The sequence below is a fragment of the Ornithorhynchus anatinus genome, chromosome 20, assembly GCF_004115215.2.
Source record: "Ornithorhynchus anatinus isolate Pmale09 chromosome 20, mOrnAna1.pri.v4, whole genome shotgun sequence".
In the NCBI taxonomy this organism is placed as follows: Eukaryota; Metazoa; Chordata; class Mammalia; order Monotremata; family Ornithorhynchidae; genus Ornithorhynchus; species Ornithorhynchus anatinus.
In genome coordinates, this window is record NC_041747.1 from 13805531 (window position 1) to 13825184 (window position 19654).

Sequence of the window (19654 nt, forward strand, 5' to 3'; positions counted from 1 at the left end):
GGTCACACAGCAGCCAAGTGGTGGAGCCCGGATTTAGACCATAAGTCCTTCTGACTCCCAGGCCCGTGTTCTATCTACTAAGCCACGCTGCTTACTATAATGTCTCAGTGCGTGTCATTCTGCCAGTCCATGAACACATCTGATTTTGCTTCAAATGCAAAACACCGCCTGCTGCGGAAAGGGGATCTTGCCGTTACATTGAATTTTTTAACATTCAGTTGATTTGAAGTGAAATGTAACATCCTCACAGTAGTGCGGTTTAGCAAGACAGTTAATGTTCTACTTCTCTTTCCAGGGGTTGTCTATTATTATACTGTACTCTCCCAAGTGTTTAGTACAGTGCTGTGTACACAGTAAAGCGCTCAATAAATAGGATTGACCGACCACTCTCCTAAGCGCTTAGTATCCCGCTCTGCCCGCAATAAGCGCTCAATAAGTACGATTGATTGACTGACTTCACCTCTTTCAAACGCAGCAAAGTGAGCTAAACCTTCTCGCCGATCAGCCAGCAGACATTCTGTGCTTCAAAAGTCCCGGTTAGTCAGAGTCTACTTCTTTCAGCAGGACGGAATCAGTGACAGTTATAGGAACCACACAAAAATCCAGTGCACCATCTGAGCTATCACTGCCACTTGAAAATGAAATGGCACTCCAAATAATAATAGTGATGATAAGGATGACATTTGCTAAGCGCTTACTGTGTGTCAAGCACTGTTCTGAGCACTGGGTGACTGTGAGTGCTGTTTTCTGTTGCACAAAACAGTGAAAACCTGAAATAGGACGTTTGCCATCTTCTGACAAAAGGGCAGCAGATCCTCCTGTGTAGCGGGGGCTACATGCCAGGGTCAACCTGTACCCACTGAAGCAAGCTTCCGTAAGGGTACCTGCTACATGGTGACAAAAATCCTTTGGAGTTTTGAGTGGGCCTTCATCACTTGTTGGATTTTTTTTGGCTTGTTTTTATGGCAGGAAAGCAAGCATTTCTTTTCCTGATAAATTGCCCTGTGCTTATCTACAGTGCCTGACATATAGTAAGCGCTTAACAAATACCATAATTATGTCGCTTGAATACAGGGAAAGTTGTGCAGTCAGTCGGTAGTATTTGCGTTCTTGATAATAATAATGATAGTATTGAAGTGCTTACTGTGTGTCAAGATCTGTTGAAAGCGTTGGGGTAGATACACCTGATTTGCAAAACGTACAATAGTGTCACCCAAGTCTGTACTGAAGTGTGTTAAATCTGCCCTGAAGAATATTAGGCTAAAGCCATGGAAGTACTTTTACTTGTGAAGATAACGTTCATGTCTTTAGAAATGAAGAACCCTGCTGTTTACGTAGTTTCATATAAGAAAGGTCCTTTATGGCCCATATGTACTCCCTGCTGAGGTTGTTTTATATATATATTAGGATTTTTAATGCTTTGTAATTACCAAAGTTCTCAACAGTTTATCCCAGCGTTCCCTGCCAAAGGAAAGTGAACATACAAATAGCATGTTTTTTTTGATCTCTAAAGATGTAAATGAATCTCATTTGTCAAAAATAAAAATATTTCTGTGGCTTTAGCCATTCATCAGTGCACATTTCAATGAGTCAGTCACTGGTATATTTTTGGGCATCTACTATGTGCTAAACACTTTACTAAGACCGAGGAGAGTACAACAGTAGCAAGAAACATTCTGCCCTCTTACAAACTTACAATTTAATAGGGGAAGACCAATAAAAATTGTTAAATAACGTGAGAAAAGACAAGGGTATAGCGGGAAGTAGGCCAGATATAGTGAATATATAAATGAATAAAAGTATGCAATTTTTTGGCTAAGGGAGGATGTTGGGTTGACATGGCTAGGATTTCATGAATTGATCAGGAAAGAGTTTTTGGAGTAGGTGGAAATTTGGGATTTCGAAGATAGGGAGAGGGTTTTGGTCTGGTGGATTTGCAGGGTAGAGTGGGGTTTGGGAGGGAGAGTATAGGTGCGGGGTCAGAGCACTTGATCAGTACTTAGTTACAGTACCTGGCACATAGTAAGCCATACAAATACCATTTAAAAAAAAGGACATTTAACTCCCTCCTCAAACCTCCTGTTGCCCCAACTCCCCCATACTTTGCCCCCAATGATCTGACCACCTACTTTATTAAGAAAGTTGAAACTGTCAGGCATGATCTCCCTAAAATCTTCCCTGCCCCTTCTTCAACTCTTCCGTCTTTCCCAGCAGAATTTCAAGTGGAGATCTCATGCCTTCTCTCAAAATCCACTTCCTCTACCTGCGCATCCAACCCCTCCCATCAAACCTTACCAAAACACCGGCCCCCTCCCTTCTTCCCTCCATAACTGCCATTTTCAATGGGAAGTAGCATGGTGTAGTGGATAGAACTTGGGCCTGGGAGTCAGAGGGTCATGAGTTCTAATACTGGCTCCTCCTCCTGCTGTTTGGCCTTGGGCAAGTAACTTCACTTCTCTGTACCCCAGTGCCCTTATCTGTAAAATGAGGATTAAGACTCTGAGCCCCATGCAGGACAGAGACTGTGTTGGGGTAGATACACCTGATTTGCAAAACGTACAATAGTGTCACCCAAGTCTGTACTGAAGTGTGTCACTTTGCTTGTATCTACCCCAGTGATTATTGGAGTTTCTGGTTCATAGTAAGTGGTTAAATACTGCAGTTATTAGTATTAATAATAACTTTTCCCTCTCCAAAAGCTTCTCATGACTGCTTTCAAACATGTCCATGTCTCCCCATCCTAAAAACGCCCTACCTTGATTCCCACAGCTCCCTCCAGTTATCGCCCCGACTTCCTCGTACAATTCCTCTCCAAACTCCTTGAGTTGTCTACACCTGCTCTCTCAAGGTCCTCTCTAGTTCTCTCCTAGATTCCCCCTCCAATCTGGCTTCCAACCCCTTCGCTTCACAGAAACCACCCTCTCAAAGGTCACAAGTGATCTCCTTCTTGCCAAATCCAGTGGCCTCTTTTCCATCCTAATCCTCTTATCCCCCTCAGCTGCCTTCGACACTTTCGACCATCCCCTTCTCCTGGAAACATTATCCAGCCTCGGCTTCACTGACACTGTCCTCTCCTGCTTCTCCTCCTATCTCTCTGGCCGTTCATTCTCAGTCTTTCATGGGCTCCTCCTCTACTTCCCACCCCCTAGCTGTGGGAGTCTCTCAAGGTTCATTTCTGGGTCCCCATCTGTTCTCCATCTTTTAAACCACTCCCTTGAAGAATTTATTCACTCACATGGCTTCAACTACCACCTCTCTGTGATTGATTCCCAAATCTACTTTTCTAGCCCTGATTTCTCTCCCTGTCTGCAGTCTCCCATTTCCTCATATTAAATCCTGTCGGCTCCACCTCTGCAGCATCGCTAAAATCCGCCGTCACCTCTGTCCGAACTGCTACCGTGTAAATCTAAGTGCTTATCCTATCCTGCCTTGATTACCGGGTCAGCCTCCTTGCTGACTTCCCTGCCTCCTGTCTAACTCCAAACCATACTTCACTCTACTGCCCGGATCATTTTTTTACAAAACTGTTCAGGCCACTTTCCCCTCCCCTCAAGACCCTCTGGTGGTTTCCCGTCCACCTCTGTATCAAACTTCTTACCAATTTCTTCAAAACACTCAATCACCTTGCCCCCTCCTACCTCACTTAGCAGCTCTCCTTCTAGAACCAGCCCCCACACTTCGCTCTTCTAATTCCAACCTTCTCACCGTTTCTTAATCTGGTCTCTCGCCCCCGTGACTTATCTCTTGCCTAAAACGCCCGTCTGTCTTCATATCTGACAATGACTCTCTTCACCTTGAAAGCCATTTTGAAGGCCCATCTCTTCCAAGAGGCCTTCCCTGACTAAGCCCCCGTTTCCTCTTCTCCCGCTCCCTTCTGTGCACCACCTTGACTTGCTCCCTTTATTCATCTTCCCTTCCTAGCCCCACAACACTTAATGTACACATCTGTCATTTTATTGATTTATATTAATGCCTAGACTGTAAGCTCGTTGTGGGCAGGGAATGTGTGTGTTGTACTTTTCCAAGCGCATAGCACAGTGGTCTGCTCACTGCTCAGTAAATACGATTGATGGACTGACTGACTTGCTTCGGAGAAGCAGCGCGGCTCAGTGGAAAGAGCCCGGGCTTGGGAGTCGGGTCATGGGTTCTAATCCCTCCTCTGCCACTTGTCAGCTGTGTGACTCTGGGCAAGACACTTAATGTCTCTGTGCCTCAGTTACCTCATTTGGAAAAGACTGAGACCCCCAAGTGAGACGACCTGATTATCTTGTATCTATCCCAGCGCTTAGAACAGTGCTTGGCATATAGTAAGCGCTTAACAAATACCATCATTATTATTATCGGGACGTCTCTACCCGGACATCCTGCCGCTACCTGAAGCTAAACATATCAAAAACTGAACTCCGTATCTTCCCACTCAAATCCTGTTTTCCCCGTCTTTCTCATCACTGTAGACAGAACAACTATCCTTATCTCAAAAACCTTGGGCTCTTTGGCTCATCTTTCTCATTCCACCCTCTTAATCTGTCACCACATCCTGTCAGTTCTACTTTCACTACATTGCTAATATCCACCCTTTCCTCTCCATCCAAACTGCTTCCACGCTGATCCAAGCCCTTATCCTCTCCCTCCTTGACTACTGCATCAACCTCCTTGCTGACCTCCCTGCCTCCTGTCTCACCAGTGCAGTCATACTTCTTTGTTCCACAGATCATTCTTCTTTCTTTCAGTTGTATTTATTGAGCGCTTACTGACTGCAAAGCTCTGTAGTAAACACTTGGGAGGGTACAGTATAGCAATAAACAGACACATTCCCTGCCCACAATGAGCTTCAAAAAAAATTGCTCCAGTCCATGTCATCCCACTCCTTAGGAACTTCCAGTGGCTGCCCACCCATCTCCTTATCAGACAGAAACGTCTTTTCCGTCAGCTTCAAATCCTGCAGTCAGCTTACCCCATCCTACCTCTTTGATCTCTTACTGCAGCCCAGCTGCCTGATTTCATCTATCTCGCTGCTGACCCCTTTCCCGTACCCCACCTCCCCTCCCACACCCGAGCCTGGAACTCCTATATATATGCCAGACCACCACTCACCTCACCTTCCAAGGCATTTAAAGTCATATCTTCTCCAAAATCCCTCCTCGATTAAGCCCTCTTTTCCCTAGCTCGCTTTCCCTTCTACGTTGTCTTCGTACTTAGATCTGTGCCCTTTGGGCATTAGATATTCGCCCTGCCTTCAACCCCACAACACTTACGTACATATCTTTATTGCAAATTTTCCATATTAATATCTTTCTTCACCTCTGGACTGTAAGGTCATGGGCTGGGAAAGTGCTAATTCTTTTATTCTGTACTCTTCCCAAGAGCTCAGTACAGTGTTCTGCACATAGTAAGCATTCTATAAGAACCATTGATTTGAGGGGTCTGATGACTGTAAAAACTGGTTTCGAGAAGGAATTGACACCCTCTTTTAGAATGGCATCCGGCTTTGTCCGCCAAAGTGAAACGGATATGCTGACTGCATTTTCTCCAGATTGATGCCGAGGACAGCAGACTTCAAATGACTCTTCGACTAGTTTTTGTATAACCCAAATACAGTGCTCTACCCTAGTATCTGCGCGTGTGTTGATTTCCTTAACTTGTTAGGTTGGCACGTGTATGGACTTTTGCAGCGCTCCGATAAGAAATACGATGAGGCTATTAAGTGCTATCGAAATGCCCTCAAATTAGATAAGGATAATCTGCAGATCCTGAGAGATCTTTCTCTGTTACAGATCCAAATGAGAGACTTGGAAGGATACAGAGTAAGTACTAGCCTTGATTGTCTGGCGCTGTCTTTTGTTTACCGTGCTGTAAAGACTGTGGGTGGACCTCTGGAAACCGTGCTGCCTCCCTGGAGCCCTCAGGACAGCTGCCTGCCACAGCCAGGCCACAGCTGAAAAGTTCATCTCTCTGCCTGCGGTTCTGCTCCTTGCCCCTCTGCCAGGCCTTGGGGGGAGTGGGAGAAAGGCGGTAACTTCTCCTCCTCTCCTTCCTCTCTCCCTCTTTCTCTCTCCACCTCCCTCCCTCTTTCTTTCTCTCTCTCCCTCTTTCTGTCTCTCCCTTCCTCCCTCTTTCTGTCTCTACCTCCTTCTTTCTTTTTTTTTCTTTCTCTCTCTCTCTCTCTCTCCCTCCCTCTTTCTGTCTCTCCCTCTCTCCCTCTTTCTTTCTCTCACTCTCCCTCTTATTTGCTTTCCACTCTCCCTCCTTCCTTTCTCTCTCCATATTTCCCTCCTTCCTGTCTTTCTCTCCCTCCCTTCTTTCTTCCTCCTTTCTTCTTCCCTCTTTCTCTCTTCCTCTTTTTCTCTCCCTCCCTTTCTCTCCCGCCTCTCTCCTTTCTCTCTTCCTCCTTCTCTTTCCCTCCTTTCTCTCTTCCTCTTTCTCTCTCCCTCGTTCTTTCTTTCTCTCTTTTCCTCCTCTCTCCCTCCTTTCTCTCTTCCACTTTCTCCCTCTGCCTTTCTCTCCTTCCCTCTCCCTCTTACTTTCTCTCCCTTTCTCTCTTCTTCTTTCCCTCTCCCCCTCTTTCTCTCTCTCTTTCCTCCTCCCACCCATCTCTTTCTCTCCTCTCCCCTACCCCCTGCCCCAACCAAACACACACCTAGAGAGCAGCTACAGCTCTTGGAGCCCAGAGCTGGGAGCTAGCCTGCTTGGCCAAGGTAGACGAAGGGCAGACGCCCTGACTCCCAGTCTCTCCTGCTGCAGCTGCTGCTTGCTTTAGATGATCTGGATGAGTGCGTGCTTCATCCTCGTCATTCTCATTTGCGTTTATCTTGTCTCTGGTCTTCGGGGTCTTCCCTCGTCAGTCTGTGTCTCCCTGTCTCATCCCTGTTGATCATCTGTCCCTCTGCCTCTCAGCTGAGTCTCTAGGTCTCCCTTTTCTGCCTTCTTCCCCTCCTCAACTTTGGACCGCTCCCCCCGCCCCCCGGCCTAACTGCTTGCTGATTTCATTATCTTTTGTTTTATTTAATGATAACCTATTAAGCTGCTGCTAACTGTACAGAGAACTGATTAGTCATTTGTAGCCCTTTTTAAAGCGTGACCAGCGAACAAATGTATAACTGTACCTGCATCCAATAGACAGAAATGTGTTTAGAGTTTGAGTTGTCTGCACTAATGACTCCCAAATACCTTACTTTACTCCAACAAAGGCTTTAAGACAATGAGAGAATTGGGCTCATTTTCAGTTTTTATGCTTCTCCTTAACTTAAACCCATGCATTTTAATGGTTATTTTAAATAGCTGTAAGATGTCTTGGATTTCCCAAGGTGATACCTTGGAAGCCTAGGCCAATCTTTCTAGAGCCAAAAAAAAAAAAAACTGGAATAAAGACTAAATGAAAGGCATTTACTTGCTCTTATTGCAGACATAATCCAATACACCAGTTTCTTCAAAAATGTGTAAAGTCAAGTAAGATAACATAACTCCTGAAGGCCCCATATATACATATACATATATTTGAGAAAGTTATTTTTTTCTTTATTAAAGGAGACGAGATATCAACTTCTTCAGCTGCGGCCCACACAGCGAGCTTCGTGGATTGGCTATGCCATTGCATACCATTTGCTGAAAGATTATGATATGGCACTAAAACTGTTGGAGGAGTTTAGGAAAACTCAGCAAGTAAGGATTTTGAGTTTTAACTCATATTTCTGAGCATTTTATAATCAAAATTGGTGGGGGGAGCAGGGGAGATGAGGGGGAAGAACTATGTTTTGCTAATTTGCTGACCAAACAATATCTTATCTGCTTCCTCATTACGTCCTCATTGAAGCAGAAATCCAGACCAGAAGCTCGCCAGAGATGGAACTCTGCTAGTTCTCCATTTGCTCCTTGTTAGGCTCTTGATGATTTTTCTTGTCCTCCATCCAAGAACTGTAGGTGTAAGTCTTGGGCTATTTGCATTTCTCCCTTTGCACTTGTTCTGGCACGGTTTGCATCATCACCTGTACACAGGTTGTCAGACCTACAACCCCGGCTCTTCTTTCTGGTTGGCCGGAAGACTGTGTCATCACGAGTAATGTCAAACGCTGACCTTGCCTGTGAGGAGTTTAAGCTGATGAAGGAAAGAAGCCCACACCAATTCTGAAATTAAGAATAAATGAGCAGAGGGGGAAAAAGTCAAGCACTGGTAGTATAATTCTTTTAACCACCATTTGTTAAACTCTTAAAATGGGGCATGGCACTGAGTAGGAGGTGCAGGGTTAAAGAGAGAAACCATTCAGGCCCAATCTCCAGGCTCCAAGAAGCTGGCAATCTAGGAGAAAATAGACAACTTGGGTAATGGAAGAATATTAGGCAGACAAAATGAAAACACGTTAAAATTCCAAGATATTTCAGCAGTAATTTATCTAGTTAGTAACAACTAAACAGACCTTGGAGAGGAGCCATCTGTGGTTACCCCTTCACTCCGGACAGAGTCCGTGGTCCCGTGTGGTCGTAATTTTCCTAAAGTTGTAATTGTGGGGAAGGAAAGCTCCTGCCCTGTGGAAGGGTGAGGGGGGCTGGGCAACCCCTTGAACATGGGGCTCCTTCCTGACCGTGTAGCTTCCTGTTTCTCCTTATCCTCCTAAGAAGCCCTTGGGGTTCAGTAGATGAGTTACCCAGAATCTCCTCGTAGAATAGACTGTGGAACAGCTGCCTTTCCATAGCGTACGTCTTGGGGTTATGCCTCTATCCCTAAATCACCACCACGCTTCCTTTGACAGCTCTGCATTAGATACCTCGTCTACTGGTCCTTGCGTGGCCACTCACCCTCAGCCTTCCCGGTGACACCAGCCTAGTACTCTCTTTCCTTTCGGAAGTCTGGCAGGCTGTGACTCTCCTCACGGTTCTGGGATTTCTCCTACTTCTTCTGGGATTTCTTCTCTTACTTGGGCTGCAGAGACTCCGTCTTGTTTGCACTGTGAGGACCCTGGCTTGTCGTGTGTATACACACACAGAATGTTAACTGGAAGGGCTGGTGGGGTCCAGGGATTGTTTTCAATTTGAAGACTGAGGGGAAGGAACCAAGGTGAAAGGTAAAAGTTAAGAGAAAGGAGAGGCTTATAATTAAGTTCTCTTCAAAAATTGGAAAACTCCTTGAGACCCAGTTGGGAGAGGGAGAAGAGGCTAGAGGAGGATTAATAGGGCCTGCCCAGAATTAATTTCTGCATGCACGTCTCTAGCTTGTTGCACCCAAAACTCCTAGAGAAGCAGTGTGGTATAATGGGTAGAGTCTGGGCATGGGAGTCCTGGGTTCTAATCCTGGCTCCATCACTTGTCTGTTGCGTGACCATGGGCAAGTCACTTAATGTCTCTGTGCCTCAGTAACCTCACCTGTAAAATGGGGGTGACGATGGAGAGTCCCATGTGGAACAGGGACTGTGTCTGACCTGATTATCTTGTATCTAGCACTTAGTACAGTGTCTGGCACATTGTAAGCCTTTAACAAATACCCTTAAAAAAAAAAGTTCCGGCAGAGGTCCAGGAGGGTCAGCCACTCTGGGCTAGCCACCTGATAACCAGTTCCACCAGGTTTAGCTTCTTGATTTTGAAGTCTCAGGGTGAGGCTGACCTTGTGGCCTCAACAGGGAATTCCATCATGATCATCATCACCATCACCCTGCCTCTTTGGAGATAAGTTTTCATGGGCTTTGGAAGCCTAGACCTCCAATCCAGACATATTCCATAGTGTCTTCAAGTTAGGCATCACGTATTCCTGTTACTTTTGTGATCTTATGACAGTTTGTGTGGAGCAACGTTCCTCTCCCGCTCCCCCACCGCCCCACAAGCAGAAGTAAATAGTTGTTATTTTGTGTAATGGCAAAATTCTTGATCTCTTTTTCCAGGTTCCTCCTAATAAAATCGACTACGAGTACAGTGAATTGATACTATACCAGAATCAAGTAATGCGAGAGGCAGATCTATTTCAGAAGTCCCTAGAACATATAGAAACATATGAGAAACAGATCTGTGATAAACTTTTAGTAGAGGAAATTAAAGGTAAGAGGATTTGATTGTTCTTCTGGTTTTGGCAGTTGTGGCAGGAGAAACCTTCTGCCCTTAGATTTTTCCCTGCTGTTAGAATCAGGCAATTTTGGGTTGGCAAACCAAAGAATATAAATTGACGGTAGATTAGTTACAGTGTGTGTTAAAGGCTTCCAGTCAGTTTATCTATTACCTGTGCTTTTTTGCGGGCCGCCGCCACCCCAGTTATAGGAGAACTGGGTGTGCCGAGCGCTAGGGTAGATCAAAGCCAATCAGTTCAAACACTGTCCCCGTCCTAAGTGCACGTGCCCAGTCCCAAGTGCATGTGCCCAGACACCTTCTGACCCTCTGACTCCCAGGCCAATGCTCTCTTCACTATGCCATGCAGCCCCTCCAGGTGTAAAACTAGGTGGACTAGGTGTAAAACTCTGTTTTGGTAAAAAAAAAAAAAAAAAAAAATGTTAGGTTATTGTTTTCAGTGAAAATTTGTCAAATTTGGTTTTAGGGGAAATGCTGTTGAAGTTGGGGCGGCTAAAAGAAGCTGGTGAAGTATTCAGAGAATTGATAGATCGGAACGTGGAAAATTGGTATTATTATGAAAGCTTGGAAAAAGCCCTGCAACCTAGTACGTATAAGTCATTTTTCATTTTCATCCAGTTAGCATTGGAAATGTAAGAAAAAAATTAACGCTGTAATGTTCACCATCCACTCGAGGTGATTTCAACAGCCATTTCTTTACTATCTATGCTTCTCGTCATTTTGTTTATCTGCACATACATACGGGGCCTGGCCACCGTGGCTCTTGAGACATATCTGGGGCTTCTTGAAGCTAAATGTGGCTCTTGAGTTACATGACATGCCCATGGTCACCCACAGTAGGTAAATGACAGAACCAGGATTAGAACCCAGATCCTCTGAGTCCTGGGCCCACTTTCTTTCCCCTAGTAGGCCAGGCAAGACGTAAAACTATTACACCAACTTGGCCATTTGCTTCATAAGCCTGGAGTCTTATATTTCTCCTCCTTAGCAATAAATTCCTAATAAATTGCGATATTGTCATCATAAGGTTCTGAAACTAAATTTGAGCATATACGTTATAGTGTGACATCATCACAGACATCCAGCCCTCTGCCAGCAGAAATGAGACCTGGAAATGCCAAGTTTGAGAGGAGTACATTCAGTTTAGTGGTAGTAATAACGTTTATTAAGTTCCGACTGTGTGAAAGAGCACGGATGAAATGTAATGACCCATTTCAAAATGTTCCTGGTCTGAGTTTGCAGAAAATTGTGAATTCTTTTTTTGTTTTTCTTGTTGCTTTTTTAATTTGGTCCAGGCTCTATTTGAGAAATGACGGTTACAAGAGTGTTATTGTAATACCATAAGCCCGTCAAACGGCAGGGACTGTCTCGATCTGTTGCCGACTTGTTCATTCCAAGCGCTTAGTACAGTGCTCTGCACATAGTAAGCGCTCAATAAATGCTATTGAATGAATATTTCACCTGGAGAGCCATATGCTTTTAATTTTAACGAAAATTGTGGTCAAGATTCTATTCTCCAAGTGGGAGAAAAATAAAATGCAAAAAGTTATCAATGCTAAACAAATTATGGAAACCTAATTTCAAGTATGAGTACTGTATTTGCAGGATAGAATTAGGACCGTTACTTGATTGCAGCTGTAGAATTAAGATTGTTACTTAAACTGCTAGTTAATTTTTATAGGACAGCCTTTTAAGGGAAAATTATTTGCTGTTGTTGATGTACAGCTAATGTTATACTTTTCATGTCAGGATCCTATATTTAAACTGTATTATCAAACTAACCAAAGTACTGTACTTTATTTTTTAGGTGTCCTTAGGACTTTTTCTCCCCCATGGTAAGTTCTGGAGCTCCAACTTGTGACTTCAAAAAGGGGTGTTAAATAATTTGGTTCTGACGTTTACTGTCAACAATAATTCACATTTTTGCGATTTATACCCTAGATTTAGTAGGTTGTTTTTTTTTTTACATTAATTGCAGCTTGATGACACCAGAAAGGTTTTTGCCATCCTATGAAGTGAAGGCAGAGCCATGATAAGATCTCATTTTAAATTTCAGTATGGAAATAAGGCTTCAAAAGATCTCCAAACCTTTTAACATTATCTGAAAGTAGCATTTCATATTGAATAGCTCAGATTTAAAGTCCAACCACATTGGAGCTCCAAAACATATTATTGGGGGAAGAAAGGAGTCTAAAAATCAAACATTGCCCCTTAAAGTGAAGTGTATTTAGTCCTGATACACAACAATATATTTACTATTGGGCGAACCCTGATGCTAGCATCAAGATATTATTGTTATAGTCAATCGGTCGTACTTATTGAGCACTTACTGTGTGCAGAGCACTGTACAGAAACGCTTGGGAGAGTACAATATAGCAAGAGTTGAGAGATAAGTTCCCAGTGTACTTGTCTATTTGGTATTTATAAATTATCCAAGAGGTTTTTTTAAAAAAAAAAAATGAGTAGCCCTTGTTTTTCTTGAAGTAGCTTTTGTGAATGAATTTTTGATTTGTAAAATACTGTATGGATTTTTCAGGTTTAAAACAATAAGGGAAGCCTTTTTTTTCCTCAGATTTTTATTTTTTTGGGGGGTTTAAAATTTGAAGAAAAATTTACGGCTAGGTTTAGAATTTGTTGAAGCATTTTTTTTTTAACTAAATGATTCCCCGGTCCAGTAACTCCTTGCAGTGTGGAGGCAGGAAAGAGGACAGCACCAGAGCTTCTTAGTCGTAGGGCGAGCAAAAGAGGAGAGGACGGTGATGTGGGTGGTGACATTGAGCTGGGAGGGCTGGCACGGCGGAAGCGGAGATGGGGCGAGGGACAGTCAAATGGTGGGAGGCTGGGAACCCACACAGCTATGGCAGACCCTCTATCTTGATCCCTCCAGGCCCTCAGCCGCTGCTCCTTTGGATTTAGCCTTGGGGGTCTGGAAGAGAGAGAAAAGAAAAAGAGGGAAAGGAGACCCAGGAGCAAGAAAGAGAGAGGCACGCCAGGAAACAAGAGGCAGACACGTATTCTCGATGTTTTGATGGGGAGATGAGGCGGGAAAGGAGAGAGAGAGACTTTTTTCCGTTACAATTGGATTTTTTTTAAACAGGACAAGAATTGGGGTAGAAATGGGGTAAAACCTGAAAAATTCATCCGTTCTTTCTCTGTATACACACCCACTGTACAGTTGTAAATCTGAGAAAACTATTTCTTGGTAATGATGGAATGAGCCCATCCCCTAAAGTGTCTTAGGGCCTACGTAATATGCAGTTTAAAATAGACCCTCTCTTTTATGACGTTATTTGTGTATTATTAGCTGTAAAAAAAAAAACCCGTAAGATTTTAACCTAGCTTTGGAAATGAACCAGTGTAGTGCATGTCTATCTAGGGCACTAAATCAAAAGTACTCTGAAGGTTTATTTTAAGTTATCTCCGTAACATGCTGTTGATATAGTCATATATACATGTATGTGTGGCTTATAAAAGTGTTTCATTTTCAATCGGTGGTATTTATTGGTGTGCAGAGCACTGTTCTAAGTGCTTGGGAGAGTACAAAAATCCCAGAGTTGGTAGTCACGTTCCCTACCCTCATAAAACTCGGTCCTGTGGAGGAGACAGACGTGAATATAAATAAATAAATTACGGATATGTGCATAAGTGCCGTGGAGCCGAGGGTGGGGTGAATACCAAGTGCCCAAATGATACAGATCCAAGTACATAGATGACAGAGAAGAGAGAAGGAGTCGGGGAAAGAGGGCTAAATTGGGGAAGGCCTCTCAAAGGAGATGTGAACTAAATAAGGCTTTGAAGGTGGGGAAAGTGGTCTGGAGTATATGGAGCGGGGAGAGGATTCCAAGCCAGAGGGAGGGAGTGGGGAAAGGGGTCAGCAGCAAGATAGATGAGATCTGGCACAGTGAAGCAAGCTGGTGCCCAGTGGGAGGAGTGTATGTTCTGTCCTGTAGAAAGAGATCACTGAGGTGAGGTAGGAAGGGGCAAGGTGACTGAGTGCTTTAAAGCCGCCGGTAAGAAGTCTCCCTTCGACGCGGAGGCAGATGGGCAACCAGTGGAAGTTGCTGAGTGCAAAGATGTTGACTTGAACGCCTTAAAGAGCGTATTGCCCATTGCCCTATGGATTGGTTGCAGCACTATTTTGTGCTGGCACCAAAATCAGCTCCAGGGGCAGTACTAGTGGGCCCAAGAAATACTGTTGATCAGTTGTTTTTGAAAATATACTGCTTTAGCAATAAGTAACTATTTCAAAGCTTCCACGTTTTAAAACAAGCCGTTCACGCCACAGTTTTAGACTGACGAGGTTCATACAGTTGTTAATTCTAATTTGATTTAGAGAGTTGTAAAAATTTCAGTCAGCTTTTTGTTGCTCCGTATCTTATATGTGTTGTTTACTGCTAATAGGCACTTTAGAAGAGAGGCTTCAAATTTATGAAGAAGTTAGTAATCGACACCCCAGGGCAGTTTTGCCTAGAAGATTACCATTAAACTTTGTCCCAGGTAATATCCGCGTGGCTCTTTCGTGGCGCTGTTTCCTTTTTGTTCCTCTAGTGTGTCATGGTAATTTTAAAATTGTAGCATTTGTTACTTCTAAGTTAAGGTGACTTTATTACTTACAAAAGTAGCCACATAATTTTGTGGGAACTTTTGATCACTTGAGAAAGTCAATACATGCACTGGAGTTTTGTATTGATTTCATGCTCCAGTTCAACATCTCAGAAATTGGGGTCTATTTTTGTCCTTATTGATCCAATTGGCTTCTCAATAGTGAAACAGGAAAAGATACAGTGCTTTAGTAGGTACATTTCTCTATGTGTTGAAAGAAAAAAATGTCACAGGGTTATTTTTGTTTTTTTGTTTTTTGGGTTTTTTTTTTTGAAGAAAGTACAATAGTGAAATTTCTTGCTGTTAATGGAAAGACGTGAAAGGTGAGGAGTTTTTTTTGAGACAAGTATTCAAGATATATTGAAAAGCAGCGTGGCCTCGTGGAGAGAGCATGAGCCAGGGAGTCAGAAGGACCTGGATTTCAATCTTGGCTCCGCCACTTTTCTGCTTGTAGCCTTGGGCAAGTCATTTAACTTCTCTGGGCCTCGGTTACCTCCTCTGTAAAATGAGAATTAAGACAGAGCCCTCTGTGGGACATGTACCATGTCCAATCTAATTAGCCTGTATCTACTTCAGTGTGTAGTACATTGCCTGGCACGTATTAAGGGCTTAAAAAATATCGTACACCACAAATACCATTAAAAATTAATGGATTCATATTTTCTATGTAGCCAACCTACTCTTGGAGAAAAAGTTAAAGGCTGCAAAAGTGTGCCCTTATTAAAGAAGGAACTATCTAGAAGTGATTTTTTTTTTCAAAGGCTGGGGTGTCATTTCTTTTCTCCTTACCTCTAGGTAGCTTAATTGTTGTATGATGAATCAACCCATCAATCGATGGTATTTTAGTGCAGAGTACTGTACTAAGCGATTGGGAGAGTTTACAGCAGAATTAGCAGACACGTTTGCTGCCTGTGACAAGCTTACAGTCTAGAGGACAGAATCCTTAAAGTATCAATTGTTATAAATGTGTTTATACTGGGAAACCGCTGTCAAGTTTCTTGCTATTGTGCAGGTCCCAGTTAGTTGCTGATCACCTTTGGATGCCTTTTTCCCTCTGGCGACAGGAGGTATTTTTTTTCTTTAATATTTGGAAGATTTCATTATGTTCTGAGACTTCGTGAATCACTGACTAGAAAGTTTTCAACCTCAGGAGCAAAAGTGGAAGACAGTTGAAAATCATGACCTCTCAAAAAAGAAATAACTGTACAGCCATGGTATCTGAGTAGCCACCCTCACTTTTTGATTTTCTGATAAAGAGAATTTACTTTTTAATATGGCAGACTTCCAAATTCCTGGCTTTTCACGCTGGGAATGGTGGAGGCATATATGTGTCTCTTCACTGTAATTATGAAAGGAGAAAAGACTGACAATTCCTCAAAAGTAAGGGGAAGCCCAACTCTGCCAATGACCTAGTTCTCTAGGAGAGTTGGGACTCTGAAGGCAAAAATCTTCCTGGGTTCCCTCCTATCTGTTTTGGCCTTTTCCAGAAATCCTCTCCTAGAAACTCTTAACGTATGGCAAATATCCAAAAAGGTGTACATTCACGCTTCTGGAGCCCATCCTTGATAAATCAGTGAATTTTGGTAAGCACTCCATTGGGTATTTGGGACATTACTCTGCTAGGGAGAGACAGACCAGAGCTAGTATGGAATATATGCTCCCTTTGGGCAGTATTGTGCCTACTGATTCTGTTGTACTCTCCCAAGTGCTTAGCAAGTGCTCAATCAGTACCATTGATTGACTGACAGAGAGGGAGAAGGTAGCAATTAGGGCAGCAAGATGTTCACCTGAGACTGTAACACCAAGTCCTCTGTAGGGAGAAGGAAGCAGTTGCTCAACAGAAGCAGTGTCACCAAATGCCCTGAACTTGATGGGCAAAAGTATACAGGTAATTTAATTTTTCAGAGTTTAGTAATAATCGGGGTATTTCACTGTCGTATTACACAGTCTCTGTCCACAGCAGCCTTACAGTCTAGATATTATATGTGTTAAGTACTTACTATGTGCCAAGCACTCTGCTAAGAGCTGAGGTAGATACAGAATAATCAGGTTCCACATGGAGCTCAGAATCTACTAAGTAGGAGGGAGAACAGGTACTGAATCCCCATTTTTGCAGATGAGGGAATTGAGGCCCAGAGAAATTAAGTGATTTGCCCAAGGTCAAACAGCAGGCAAGTTAGCAGAGCTGGAATTAGAACCCAGATCTTCCGTCTCCCTGGCCAGTGCACTTTCCACTAGGGCACACTGATCATTCAGTTTAGGGTGTGTCCGGGCTTTTTGTTTTCTTCCTTCTGTCCACCTTTTGGCTGTCATATGAGGAAAAAGACATTTTTATAAAAAGGTTAGTTGTTTTTTTTTATGGTATTTGGTAGGCACTTACTATGTGCCAGGCACTGTTCTGAGCGCTGGGGAAGATACAAGATAATCAAGTTGGACATAGTCCACAAGGCACATGGGGCTAACAGTCTTAATCCCCATTTTACAGATGAGGTTCCTGAGTCACAGAGAACTTAAGTGACTTGCCCAAGGTCACATGGCAGACAAATGGTGAAGCCAGGACTAGAACCCAGGTCCTTCTGACTCCCAGGCTTTATCCACCTGGCCATACTGCTTCTCAAGAGTGCACCTCTATAAAAGTGTGGTAGTGGAGGAGATTTGGGGAATGCTAAGGAAATCGCTTCTGGATTTCAATTTTTCAGGTTCTGCCGGATTCCCATATCGATTGATAATTGATAACTGAATTACCTTTTGGCAGTTCAGAAAAGCCTGACATTGAACCAAGTGATTTGAATAACTTGGGTCAGCCAAAAAGAGGCAACCAACCAAAAAGTCAGGGAGGTGTTGGCTAAAATACTTGTTGCTTAGAGAAAGTACGGTATTAACGAGAGGGAGGATAGAGGAGAGAGAGAGACAGGAGAGTGAAAGAGAAATAATACTGACCTATAATTCTCTTTGGGGATTGATACTTACGGGATCCTGGGCATCTTTTCAAACCACAGGATAATCTCCTGGCATGAGTCTACTCTGTATTATGGCTTTTTTGGTGATATCATTTGAAATGTTAGAAGGTGTTTGGACACGGTGCTTCCTTTAGACTTCTAAAAAGCCTGGAAAACTAGAGGAAAAGCCGAGCTATCATTGCAACTCCATCATTTTCAAAAGATGGGCTTTAGGTGTGAGTTAAAATCTGGTCAGTCAGTGCGGCACTTCCATTTTTTATGAAAACAATACTTTTTCAGGATATGTAGTCATCAAGACAGAGATCAAGTACCATTCATTGGAGTCATTCCTAGAAATTGCCTTAAGGTTATCATGGCACTAGTAAGATTTGGGGAGGATGTGTTATCCATCTTTTTGAGGCGAAGCTATATAGGGCTCCTAAGCCATCCAAGGCGGATAAGAATCCCCTTCTAAGATCACAGAAAAGGAAACTCCAGTTGCCTTCGAATAAACCATTCCAGTAAAATCAGCCCTGACTCTTAGGAAGTTCTTTTGTGTATTCACCTAAATTCCTCCTCCTTTCACTTGCTTGAGGAAAAAGTCACCATCCTAATGCAATAACCTTTCATAAGTTTGAAAAGCATGATGGACCTCGAATTTCTCTTTTCAAGGCTAGGGAATCCCATTTCCTCTGTCTTCAAGGGTTTATCATGGCAGTCCCTTAATCATCTTTATTGCTTTCAAAGTTTTCTGTTGATCGCATCTTCTTTAAGTTGTGATGCCTACGATTGGACTCACTTATCCAAAGAAAGGTTCTAAGGTAGGAAAAATATCTCCTGGGAAGCAGAATGGCCTAGTGGCAAGATACGGACTTGGGAGTCAAGAGGACGTGGGTTCTAATCCCAGCTCAGCCACTTGTCTGCTGTGTGACCTTGGGCAAGCCACTTCACTTTTCTTTGCCTCAGTTACCTCATCTGTAAAATGGGGATTAAGACTAAGAGCCCTTTGTGGGACAGGGACTGTGTTCAACCTGATTAGTTTGTATCTACCCCAGCACTTCTTGGCACATACTAAGCGCTTAACAAATACTGTCATTATTATTATTTTGTTAGAAGTAGGTGTTTCTGACTCACTGGGGTGTTTTTTTTAAGAGAATTATGAATTTGAATCTCCATTACTATAAGTTAAAATATTTTCTAAGTACCACTTTTGGTATAGATAAGGATTTTTCCACTGGTTCTTGGAAAGTCACATAAGTTTCCCTACAACAGTGGCCTCTGAAGGACAAAACAAGTTATTTACTTAGAAGCTGATTTGTTTACAGTGTAGACCTTCTGAGAAATATTTCTAGAAGAGAAAACTGCAAAAGTCATGGTATTATACTCACACTGAGACTATACTCTAGGGCCCTCTACCTTAATTAAGAGAGACTAATATAGAAAATTTGACTTCTGAATTCATGCTCAGAGATTGATTCCTTGATATTAGAAGTAAGTTGGAAAGGTAATCTACATTTTTGTTAGCTGTTGAGATTCTTATTCTGCCATGCTTGGAGATAGCAACAAAAGGAATAAGTAATGCTGAAATTGTTGGGAGAACATTTTGCATTTTATAAATCTTTATCTCGGTGCTTAAATTCTAGGCACTACTCATTATAAGAATCGTTGAGATGACACCAATTTAAGCATAACCAAATCCACTTTTGTTTCTAGGTGAAAAATTTAGAGAACTAATGGATAGGTTCCTGAGGGTTAACTTCAGTAAAGGCTGCCCACCTTTGTTTACCACTTTGAAATCGTTGTATTACAATCCAGAAAAGGTAAAATTTGGCATTTATTCAGTTTTCATATAGTCTTTGTACTAATTTAATTTTAACAAATATATCGTTTGTAGAGATCATTTCCTTGTAATATGTAAGTTTATAGTTTGATAGTTCTTTTTTTCCATAAGACAAGTGTTCTTCTCATTTTTATTCTAGAGAAGTATTACCTGAAATGTTACATCTCAATGTCTTTAACACTAAAGGAAATGTCAAAAATCTCTTAGATGGCATTTACTTTAGATAACC

General features: G+C 42.7%; 1 protein-coding gene across 5 annotated transcripts in view; it reads left to right on the forward strand.

Moving 5' to 3' along the window:
* Positions 1–19654, forward strand: part of NAA16 (N-alpha-acetyltransferase 16, NatA auxiliary subunit) — a 56070-nt gene that overhangs the window by 19477 nt on the left and 16939 nt on the right. For 3 of the 5 annotated variants that reach the window (XM_029048291.2, XM_029048293.1, XM_029048294.2), the window contains 6 exons: positions 5647–5804; positions 7525–7659; positions 9867–10020; positions 10511–10630; positions 14446–14541; positions 19299–19405. In XM_029048291.2, the coding sequence (XP_028904124.1) occupies positions 5647–5804; positions 7525–7659; positions 9867–10020; positions 10511–10630; positions 14446–14541; positions 19299–19405 (770 nt within the window). The remainder of the gene's footprint in view (positions 1–5646; positions 5805–7524; positions 7660–9866; positions 10021–10510; positions 10631–14445; positions 14542–19298; positions 19406–19654) is intronic. The other 2 variants (XM_029048295.1, XM_029048296.2) reach the window with 2 other exon arrangements.